Genomic DNA, 12,901 nt, shown 5'->3' with positions numbered 1-12,901 from the left:
TTTTTTTTTTTTCTTAAAGATATTCACTTGTGTGAATAATTAATAAACAAAGTTATTAATTCTATCGAGAAACATATATAAAATTTTTGTTGAGAAAAGAATTTTTTCAAAGAAGGAAATGAATATCATTCTTTATGAAAAAAATTCTATTTTTTTGGTTCGTTACATGTATACTTGAAAATTAGGTTATACAAATCAGAAAGGGATTAATGATAAGAGAATATAGAGAAGAGAAGTACACCAGATATACTAGATACATTTTATCTGAATTTGTTTACCCTTTGTAAATCACAGTGAAATAATATACCCTAATTGTGAGAATAAGATCAAGAGATATACAGAGGATGTTTGTCAGATATAGTGGGAACACATACAAGCAAAAGTGGAGCAATCTTGATTGAAAATGATTTCTCGATACTTATTTGTACTTTATTTTATTCCTTCCTTCCTTTATTCCTTTCATTATGTCATTATTTTCTATTTGTGGAATCTTTTACATTTGATTTTTTCGATCAACAACTCCAATATCAAAATCTATCTTCTTCTTTTTATTGATCCTGTACGAGTATCAATTTAGGATAAAATTAAAATTTTTTTGTCCAAAATATTTTGATCTATAAAATACATGTACATTTTTTCATAAAAATATGAAAAAAATGTTACAAAAGAGAATATAATGTTAATGAAAGTATCATAGATAATTTAATGCAATTATTTTGATACATTTTATGACACGGAACAATCTTATAAATAATATTATATCGATAGTATTAATTGCTATGCTATTACAGTATGCGAACTTCCGAGAGAAAGACCATTGGTTCTCATTCTTCCTGATTAGAATAGATAAGGATTTATTTCGAGGATTTAATGTCTATTCATATGTCTGATATTTATGTAATGAACACGATATTCAATTTTATTCTGATAAGTGTAATAATTATTATAATGAATCATATTACTTTGCTAAATAGGACATAAATTTATTATTATTGCTGTTAAATAATTTATCTTAACATTCTCGTTTCTATGTATATAATTATAATATCATGTATGATTGATTATTTAATACATTAAATTTAATCTATCCTATATATCATAATTATCAAAATATTGATTCAAGAAGAAAATACTTAGAAATTAAATCAATCGTTTCAAAGAAATCATTCGTGTCTTTAATTAAAGATAAATTATTGTATATCATAAGTTATTTCAATCTTCTTTCAGTTAACAAATTATCTTTTATACGTATACGTTACTATAAATAAACGTTCCTACGCTGTAAAAAATTTTTTTTTTCGTTTATTTTTCTTTTTTTTGTTTATATTTTTCGTATTAATAACAATAAATTTTTTTCTCGTTGAATAATGATGTCTGTATAATTAATTTGCGTAATCGCATTTCGACGTTAATTGTTACACGTTTACATAGTTGACTTATAACGTGGTCATTATAAAGTAAAAATTCACGTTATTACGTTACACGTTGACCCATTACGTTCGAATTTAATTGTAGTATCGTTGCTGGTTGCGCAAAACGTCTGAATGCGTTCAACCGGTACCGGAAGTAAAAGGAAATTCGTCGAGAATGAAACTCTATATGACTGTACATATAAAATATTCGTGTGAAATTTCTTGCCAATAAAATATATTATAACCATATTGGAAGTTTATATAACATATATGAAATATAAAAACAAAAACTTTATTGATGTAATATATATTAATAATATTTTAATTATATTTTAATTATTGATAATAGAAAAGAAAATTATACATTCAATAATGAATGTTATATAATAATAAAGGCAAATATAAATATATTATGAAAAAAATATACACATATTAAAAATAATAAGATATTAAGATGATAAATGTTATATAATATATAGTATATTAATAATAAATATTCATAGATTAATTCTAAAGGCAAAAAGAAACACGAAAGTTGATATACAAAAATTTTGCACGGAACTTATTTATTAAGTTAATGTAATTAAAGTTTGCTTTCGGTGAAGAGAGATAGCGTTAGAGTGAGACAGCTTCATCTTTGTTACATTATCGCGCCACACGGCGGCGCACCGTGTCATTCTATCTCCGTCTCACTTCGTCTAACGTTTAATTTAAATCCAACATATATCTTTCCATTTCAAAATATTTAAATGTTTTCTTCTTTTCCATTTTTTTTTTTTATAAAATAAAATACAATAAAATCAATTATTAAATTTTTACCCATATTTTCTTGACAATATTAAAACTTTGTCTTCACTCCATGACAAGCAAGAATTAAATTCCAGAAAGAAATTTTAAAAATTGGAAAATATCAGATGGATGTTTTGGACCGATTTTGCGAAATATGGAGCGAAATTTACTTAAATGCTGATTCTTATCATTTCGAAAGAATGCGTCGTATTTTCAGCAACATTTTATTTATAACTACCGCTACGGGAACCGGTTTTTCGGAAGAAAAGGCAAAGCTTGAATCATTCGATTCCTGTAAAGAACGATGAATCATACGGTGCATAGTTTGCACCGTGGATTCAAATTGAACTTATTGGGAATTTCTCTCCGATCAAAATGATTTCAATATTGTTTTTAAATAATCGTATTCTGATTACTTTCTGTGAGCTAATTATTTTCTTTACCATCGGAGTGGAAAAAGACGCGAAATTTAAGTTTAATCAATTTGTAAAAAATATGAACTTAATATACTCCGATTTATTATATTTATCGATTCTAAAAAAATATTAAACACTTTTCACATTTCAGCACTGAATAATAACTCAAAAAATCAAGTGATTTAATTAAAATGATAAATTTATTCATATTCATATTAATAATTTTTACGAATCGAAAAATGTGACAATCATAAAGGATAATTAAATTAATAAATTACGATTAATAAGAAAAATTGTAAATATTATATATTTATAAGGATATTAAAAAAAAAAAAAAACAAACAATCCAATGGAATTATATAAAGCCAAAGAAATTTCCGAATCACGACGCAAGAGGACGTAACAGTACACTATACGATCTCAACAATGGTTGACCTCGAGTTGTTCGACTTGGTGAATATAAACTGAAATTGTACGATGCGAGGAAGATTAACAGTCGTAACGATTCCGTCATTCATGAAACTCCTTTGTCATGGATGATTTTCCGCCCATGTTCATTAAAGCATGGCCATCTAACTATTTATAACCGGAACGTATGAAAAAGTGTAATCATAGACAACTTTGTCTAAGGAATTCATTATAATCGTTGAATGAAATCAATACAATTTCCATCATTGTTTCTTTTTTTTTTACTTTTTTTTTTTAATTTATAATACTTTTTCGTTGTAACGGGACTCTTTTTTAATTAAAGAAAGAGATACATAAAATACATCTTTTTAATAAGCATACAAACTTTTTAAAAATTCTTTTTTAAGATAATATAGAAAGAAAAATAGAATTTTGAAATTAATTTCAATTATTTCTCTTCTAATTATATGGGTAAGTGAATATACCAGTGAATATACCAGTAATAATACCATATAATAAAATTATATGGTAATAAATGAAACTGTGCAACACCTTACGAAAGAAAATATATAATTTGGACAGATTTGTGACTCACCCTCCATAACATACACAATGGAACCAACATCTCCTTCACGTATGATGGTTGAACCAGCTGAGAAGGTAACAGGATACATGCAATCCACGATCTCTCGGATCTGCGTCAGCTCGAGGTTCTTCATGAAGTCATTGTCCAAAATGGCTGCTTTGATCAGTTCACGAGATCTATGAACAGAAAAAAAAAAGAAACATGAGATACTTTCAATAATTGTTCATTTCATTCAAGAGAACAAAACAAAAATATAATCTAAACGTAAACTAAAAATAATAATATCATCATAATTCGCATAAAAATCATAAAATCAAAATTTGCAATACGAAAAGATCCAAATAAGAAATTATTTCTGGATAATCTATAATATCTTTAAGTACATATTATTATTATTATTAATCGCAGAATGGAATATGAATTTAAATGTAAACTAAAATAATAGTATTATCATATCCTCATAATTCATAACATCATAAAAATCATAAAATCAAAATTTGTAATACGAAAAGATCCAAATAAGAAATTATTTCTAGACAATCTATAGTATCTTTAAGTACATATATTATTATTATTAATCGCAGAATGGAATATGAATTTAAAATACTCAAAAAAAAAAGAAAAAGTACTTCACACGCGCGCACACTTTTGGTTATCAAACGATCCACAACATCAAGGTCATCTCCATTGATGATCAAATTAATCATCAAAAATAAACTTAAGAAAGTGTAATAAAAGCGTCGTCATTTCTAAATATACGACACAAGAGTTTGAGGTACGGCCACATTACTTATCTTCCCGTATATACTTACTCGGCACACAGCAATGTAACAGGTGCAGTGTGATAATAGTTCGGTGCTTTTGATGTTTCACTCGGAGAATAAATGCGAGCATTACCATCCTAACGTCAACTTGTAACGTTAAGCATCTTACGTAGCCGCTTGATGCGAAAATTGCTACGAGGATTCCTAGAATTTTGTTTGATTGAGCTGTTATAAAATTTTTTTTCTTCGTTAATACCGAATATCCACGGGAATTTATTCTTTTCTTCACTGTGAAATCGTTTGATAAATAACGTGTAAAATTGTACGATATTAATCGATCTTAATTTGATCAAAATACGTTGTGATTTATCGCTGGATTTATATATAGGATTTTTCATTCTATTAAAAATTACGTTTCAGCGTATGTTTATGTAATATCCTTGGATATATTTATGGACTCGTGTCAGATTGTATTTTTCGATATTTTTTAACAAGGCAATCTTTTAATTATTTTTTTTTTTTTTTAATTAATTTTAAGTTTTCAAAAATTTATTGGACGATGAATTTCGATAATTTTGGAAAAATTAGAATAAATTAAAATAAATTGGGATAGTAGAATTTTTGTAATTAATTTAGGTACGATGATAAAAATAAATTTTTGGAAGCGCGAAAGTTAGGACGAATCGGGTATAGCTCGTCGATGAAAGAGGTTACTTAAGAAACGACACGAAGCGAAGTTAACGAAGCCACGTGTCGCGCATTAAAAATAGTCTGAATGTAACACCCTGTCACGTATTTTCGTTGTAACGCGATTTGTACAGGTGAAACCATGAGTTGAAAATTGCGCAACACCATAACTAAATTTCACTCTTACAATAGTTCTATGCTTGATCATTGAATCGATCTTTCTTGGCTTGGCTTCGAAGACAACAATAACGGATTACTATTATCGCTATTATTATATTGCATCGAGGTTATTAGTAATGTTATTTTAAAAGTACAAATTACAATTGTAGTTATCTGCATCGTTATAAAAATTTTTAAACAAAATATTAGTATTTTTCTATAAAATTATTTCTATAAAATTCTGAGATTATAAAAACGATTTAAAAATATCTCTATATTATTTTTTTCTTCGAAGTTGAATTTTTATGCAAATGTAAGAGAAAAAAATTGTCTGGATACATAATAATGCAATCTAAAAAAAGACAGATAAATACTAATCTAAAGAATATCAACGTGTATAAATAAACTATGATGAAAGATACGTAGGAAGATGAGAAGCAACATGCATAATATTACGCTAATCTGTCACCGATGCATATAGATGTCACTAGATAACACTTCTAGTAACTTAAACGTTACCTAAAAACATCGATCAACTGTGTTCGAGAGCGGCTAATTTATTTGATCTCTGAAATAGTTGTATCTTCAAACTTTAGCAAAGCTTAACGTAAAAACAACATTTCATCATCGAGGTCTAAAAAAAGTACTTAAATTAAATTTAATAGATTAAGAAAATTAAAAAATGAAAACTTATTAAAACTTTCGTAGTTATTGATGGATCCTATAAACGAAAAATAAATATTTATAATTTAGTACAATATAATTTATAATATAATTTACACTATATTTGTAAAATTGAAAAAAGATTGAGGAAATTTAGTGTATTGAGAGTGACAGTGTCGAAATTATGTATATCTATGGATACAAAATTAGGATGTTGAATTTGATAACGTATCTCAAGATAATCGAAATAAATAATGCCTTCCCTTTTTTAAGCAATTACCAAAAATTCCAAAGACGTTAATGATTGTTATCGTTAATGTTTTGATGCCTCTATTGAAAAATATATAGAATAAAAATATAATCGAATATTATACCGATGAATTCTGTAGTACCTTTGAGGTTTCTGAAACTTCACGATTACCCTGGTGTCTTTGGTAAGAGGCTCGGCGGAAATTGCCTGTCTCTTGGCTCTCTGGCCAGATCCAATGCCAGTGGAGGCCAAGCTGAAATCGACGATCTGCCGGAACTTGTCGATCTCGTTCTGAAGATATCGAATGGTAATATCTCGTTCTTCCAAAGCTTTTTCGAGCATCTCGATCACCTCGTCGCGACGTCGTAACGCCTCTGTCCTCTCGTACAGCAATCGTTTTAGATCTCGTATCGAATCCATGATTGGGAAATATCTCTTATTTATTTAATTTAATAGATAATTCGTTCGCCCTTGGAATATTTTAAGAGGGAGGTACATGTGCACTGAAATTTCCTTAATTATTTTAATTTGATTTTATATAACTTGTACACTTCTACTTCTACACTGATGGTTTCTATTTTTCGTTGAATCACTTTTGATGTGTAATTGATATCCTTTTTTTTTAAGCTTGTACTGGAGGATGAGTTTTTGAATCGTCTCAATCATTTATATTTCTTCTTCACTCTGCACGTATTATTATTGTTATTTTAATGCGATAATAATTTGTTAGGAAAAATTTTAATAAAATGACATTTATAAAGATTGGTGATTCTGAGTGGAATAGATTGATATTTCACTGATTTATAATTTATGTTTGAATATTTAAAATTTAAAAATTATTGGATTATTTCGTCATACAATAATAATTCAAGAAATATCGAATTATTTCGATCATATGGAAAGCTACTTTAAAAGAATCGTGATAGATAAAAATATCATCATAAATTAAAACCTTCAATGTATTATCTCTCAAGATATCTGAGAAACAAATTTAAATTAAAATATCTGCTAAAGATAAAGTTGTATATCTGATTTGAATCGTATTTTGAAAAATTTGGGACAATTCCATCCATGTTTAATGAACATGTTATTATCGTTTGCAAGGAAATTAATATTGCTTGAACTATAAATCTGAATTTAGATAGATAAAGATCTAAGCGGAAGCAAAAAGAACAGAACTTTCCAAAGATTATTAAAATTCTTCTGTAGGATCGATAGATCTAGAATCCACGATTTTACGATAATTTATTTTGAAATTCGCTCATGACTTTGAATCGAATGTCAGCTCGAATCTCATAATCGAATTAAAGTAAAATTTCTTATACGCTGTTTCAATAATATTCAGAATATGCTCATTAATTTTTCTCATAAACATGGCGAGATATATATAAATTCATTAGAAATAATAGAAAATCTTTTTTCTTTAGATCAAACATTCCATGCAATAATAAATCGCAATGCGTCAAATCAATCGTTTTGATAAGGAAGTAAATTCTAAGTTATTATACTACACATTTTATGTAATTGATAATTTATATTAAAAAAAAAAAAAATATTGAAAAGAAAATTGGCCGTTTTGATGGAAGATTTTTAAGATTTTTCTTTTTTTTTTAATTTTTTTTTTTATTTCTTTTTATTTTTTTTTTTCTTTACATCAATTTGTTCCAGCAAGATACCAGGTATTCCGATTATGTAATAGCAATTTCGAACGTTCTTGAGCTTCTCTGATAGAATCGAAGTAGGTATACGTACTTTCGAAAATAACCGTGGAATAATAATGATCGACACTTCTGACGACTGGTTGGTGTCTTGTCAGCCTTCCTTTTGTATTTTGAAGCAAGAATAGAATAGAGTTCGCTTTCAAAATTATTTAAATTATATTCATTCCTCTAATAATTGGACTTCACTAACGCTATACGATAAATTTATAATTACTTTTGTCCAAGAAACTTAGATATATATATATATAGATAATATATATAGATTAACGTGTTCAAATATAGATATAAATAATTCTTTTATAACGAAAATAAACTTGGAAAATTATTTTATTGCTTTCCAATTTTTTTACTTTACACAATTGATAAAGAATTATTTTTTAAATAATTTTTTTTCTTTGTAACCGTGTGATTAATCACATTGAAATTATTTCGATCGACGAGTGTATGATTCGAGCAAAATAAATATCGACATCCGGAAGTGTTACAGATAATTTTAATTTGTCAACATGCAAGTGAAAATTTAAAGAATCATTTCGATCTTAAAAATTGCCTCGATCTATTTGAATAAATGGAATAATTTTATCGAGCAAAATAACCAAATATAATAAGATTGTTAAATTATAAAAAAAATTTCATTCGAATCAAACGAAAAACACCAATTTCTGGTCACGATCAAATTTTTAATAAATACCTACGATTTTCATAATCATCATCTAATATTATTTTTGACGTAATTGTTATCACCCTTATCTTTATCTTTCTACGAAAATATCACTATTTTCACACGAAATCTCACGTGTCACATCAATCACCATTTCGATACGATCTTGGAAAACGATCAATAAAATTCACAAAATTTTCAATCTTCTTAAATTTATCCTTCTACACAATTCAACATTCTTTATTCACACACAACAAACAACTTCACTTCATATATATATATATATACATATATATTAGAAACTTTGCAAATTGGATTAATTAATTTCTTTAAATCTTTTCGATTAATTTAAAATTTAGATACAACACAATTTCTTTTAATAATTTACAGATATGAATGTGGATATCGCACGATATTTCTCATTTCGATCGATGTTTGTTGAATTGGTGACGAAAATATCGAATTGGATCGATCGATCGCGATCGATGGAGACGCAGAACCGTCACTTGTAAGAGTCTCCGTCGAACTAACGAGAAAGGCGGTAGATTTGCTCGAAAGAACTCGATGCTCTCTCAACGATGATGACTGTCGATTAGTGTGAGCTCGTACGGGAAAAGGGATTCACTTAATTGTATGTTAATACGGGATTGAGATAGTTAATGTCTATTTAATTGCTCTAAGAATCGATATATGATTATTATATATTTATTTATATATATAAAATTGCGCAATTGGGCGATTAATAAGGGTGGAGAGAAGAAACGAGGGATGTTGCGAAATTGTTTAGTTGTTGGAAAAATTGATTTTTTTCGATCCTTTCGACATTTTTAAAAATATTTTTATTTATTATTTTATTAAATAGATGGTATTTTAGTTTGGCAACTCGAGGTGATTTTTTTTAACGAAATTAATTTAATTATTAATTATTAATTATAAGCGTTATAATTCGCTTGATATGAAACGTACGCAGTTTTAGATTAGAATTCGCAAAAGGGAAAAACGATTACGAATTTCCTGCTCTTTCTTCTTAATTTTTTATCCTTCAATCTCACTTATCTTTCCAAGATCATTAACCAATTTTAACTTTGTCAGATTGTTAACCAATTTCTGGGACAATTACCCAATTATGATATTATTACCTAATCTCACTTTTAATCTCTGGCTATTTTACATTATCCTTCAGTTACGAGTGTTACTAAGAATAGATTCTTTTAATTTGGCGCAAATCTGATATAAGATTCACTCGTAATCACACATGTGTAATTGATAACGACATATATTCAAAAAATACAAATTGATTAATTTCGGGTTAAAATTATTTTCAATTCCTCTCGATTATAATAAATTAATGCAAAATAATCGAATTACAAGCAAATTGAAGAAGATTATTGATGTAGAGATTTGATAAATTAATGTATTTATTATGCACAACTGTTCCATATTTTATTTAATTAAATATTAATTATTATTTAATTAAATAACAATTCGATTCTATTTTTTATATCGAAAATAACGATGGATAATTTATTTCACGTGAACGATTTGATTCGTTTGTTAAAAGCAATTTGACGAATGCTCGATGAAGTCGTGATCGGGTTTAATTGCTTAAATTAAGTAGCCTGAAGGAGATCGAATCTAGAAAATTCTAAAGAATATGTACAAGGCTATTAAAAACCAGGATCAAGTTTAAATTTTGTCTCATTGATATTTTTTAATATTTGATCATCAGTTTATCCGAGTGACATTATTTTCCAATTTCAATTCCAATTTTCTCAAACTTGGAATGTAATCAATAACAAATTTGCTGAATTTCAAAATATTTTGATCGAAAGATAAAAAAATTTTTAAGCATAATTAATTCCTCTTCGTTATTAAAACTTACTGAACGAACTGAATTGAATTATCAAATGTCAACTAATTTATATATCAAATAACGAACAAAATTAAAGTATTAAAAATTATTCTATATAAATAAAAAAATAGAATTATTAAAATTGATTCTATTAATTTATGAAATAAATTCCATGAATTCGTTCATAAAAATAATTATCGATAAAATTCTTATGAATGTTTATCATCATAGCTCAAGCAAAATGTAAATTCAGTGAAACGTGAAATGTAACCATTATTAAATCTTCTTTGAAGATATAATCAAAGTATCAAAAATCACCACTCAGATTACCAACCGTAAATTCGATCAGTAAAAATAATCATTAACTCTCTCCCTCCATCACTGAGATATCTCCACTGTCTATTTTAACATCTCTATTTTTAACTGTTTTATTATCAACATACTTAAAACGGAAACCAAATTGTGAATCCTTTCCCTTTGTAAGTTCTTAATTTTCCACTCTATTTCACGTAATCATTAATCTTTTAATATCAAAATAATTTGTTTATATCTCAACGTAAAAAATTTTTGTGCAAATACTATTCAAGACATTATTTTTATTTCATTATCATTCTTTCCTAATTCTCAAATCTACGTTATTTTAATTGCAAAATATAATTCATTATACAAATTTCAAAATATAACCATATCATTTAAAAAAAAATTTCTTTAAATTTACATCTATCCATTTCTATTCTAAATTATCTTGAATCTATATTTAAGTTCTCAAAGTTCTCAAAATTATATATACATATATATTTTTTATATTTCTTCTTATTCAAAAAATAAAAATCAAAAAGCAAAAATCGACATAAAAATTCTATCTTTTTCAAATTAAATTTATATCTATCTAATTTATCTAATTTTAAATTTCAGAAAATTTATCATATAAATCTCTCACTTCTTTCTTGTACTTGTTTTTTCGACCATATAAGTGAAAACATATAACGCATTATCAACATTGTCATCATTAAATCGTTTAAAATTCATAGAATAGAAATTCTACATTTGCAAATCTACTTCTTATTTTAATTTCAAAAATTCTTCCACTACAAAAATTCTTCGCTATTCCTCGCTTCTTATACTTGTAATTAATCTTTTCTATTATTTCTATTCCTTAAATATGTAAATCCAAACGATATAACGATATCACTGTTCATTAAATCAATCAAGATAAATTATAAAAAATTCTTTCCTAATTTTCAAATCTACATTATTTTAACTTCAAAATATATTCATTATACAAATTCCAAAATATAGCCATATCATTTAAAAAATATATATATATATATGCAAAATATATAATCTACCTTTCCTAATCTCATCAAATTCGCATCACTCTCTCTCAAAATCTTCCATTACGCAAATTTTTCCTCGGTAAATTCAATAAATATGCAAAATACGCATAATCCACCCTTTCTCCCTCGAATCCTACATTAATCCCAATTAAAATTTTTCATTACTTCAAATACCATACTTAAACACAATTCTCAAGATAAAACTTAAATTACTTCGATCCACCGATTTGACAAACACAAATTTTTCAAATTTCAAAATTTCCCAATAACTTCAACACCACAACCACTGTTCCACTCTTCTATATATGTGAACACGTAGAGACATGTATGATCGAACTCCAATCAAAATTAGCGACGGAACGGTTTTAAATAAATTAAGGAAAAGAAAAGAAAAAAAAAAAAAAAGAGAGAAACGCGAGCGACAAAACGCAGAGACGACGTCGCAAAGGTCCTCCGCGAAACTGATCCGAAAGGACCAGGCGCAAAAGACAGGCCGTGGTCTACCGTGGCCGCGTAGGGCGAGAGACTAACGAGACTAACTCCGTGTTCGCGCACAGTCTATTTTTGAGATATAATCGCGACTCGCGCTTCCTCGAAGCCAGAACGCGTTAGCGTATGTAACCCAGCGTAGCAACGTCGACCTGGCCACGATCTGCGTATTTCGAAAAAGGCCCCCTTTCACCTGGCTGCCTCTATGTTCTAACGTTCGTGACCGGCCTTCGATTTCTTTCGCACAATTTCACCGATTTTTCCCGCGACCCATTTTCGAATGGCGGATGGGTTAACAGGTGGTATTCGATCGATAGTGTTATGTATTATTGTGGATGTGTCTGTACAACGTGTGATTGAGGAAATTTGAGTAAAATATCTGTCTGCAACACGTTGTGAAATTGTCGTGAAATATATAAGTATGCGAGTATAACGGAATAAATGGGACTCGTTGAGTAATTTTGTTTTAGAATATCAAATGTATTCGATATTTATATTCGATAGTGTAGTAGTAGTAACGTTGGAATTGTATGTAATAATGAGTGTTAAATTTTAGAAAAATCCTCGCCACTTTCAAGCAATTAAAAATGAAAATATCTTTTATGTGACGTAGGATTTAATAATATTTACCGTGGATAACAAAAAAAAAATAACAATAATTTTTGTAATTTTAATAATGAGTGTTAAATTTTAGAAAAATTCTCGCC

The 12,901-nt window shown here is 27.5% G+C and overlaps 1 protein-coding gene across 3 annotated transcripts in view; it reads right to left on the bottom strand.

The window, feature by feature from the left end:
- Positions 1-12,901, bottom strand: part of LOC102671412 (cGMP-dependent protein kinase, isozyme 2 forms cD4/T1/T3A/T3B) — an 83,993-nt gene that overhangs the window by 30,134 nt on the left and 40,958 nt on the right. For 2 of the 3 annotated variants that reach the window (XM_031509869.1, XM_031509870.1), the window contains one exon: positions 3,621-3,787. In XM_031509869.1, coding sequence (XP_031365729.1) covers positions 3,621-3,787 — 167 coding nt within the window. Of the gene's footprint in view, positions 1-3,620; positions 3,788-6,276; positions 6,596-12,901 lie in introns of those variants that run through there. The other variant, XM_006614485.2, reaches the window with a different exon arrangement.

This window comes from Apis dorsata, unplaced genomic scaffold, assembly GCF_000469605.1.
Source record: "Apis dorsata unplaced genomic scaffold, Apis dorsata 1.3 scaffold_188, whole genome shotgun sequence".
Taxonomy (NCBI): Eukaryota; Metazoa; Arthropoda; class Insecta; order Hymenoptera; family Apidae; genus Apis; species Apis dorsata.
This window is presented reverse-complemented; position numbering and strand designations above follow the sequence as displayed.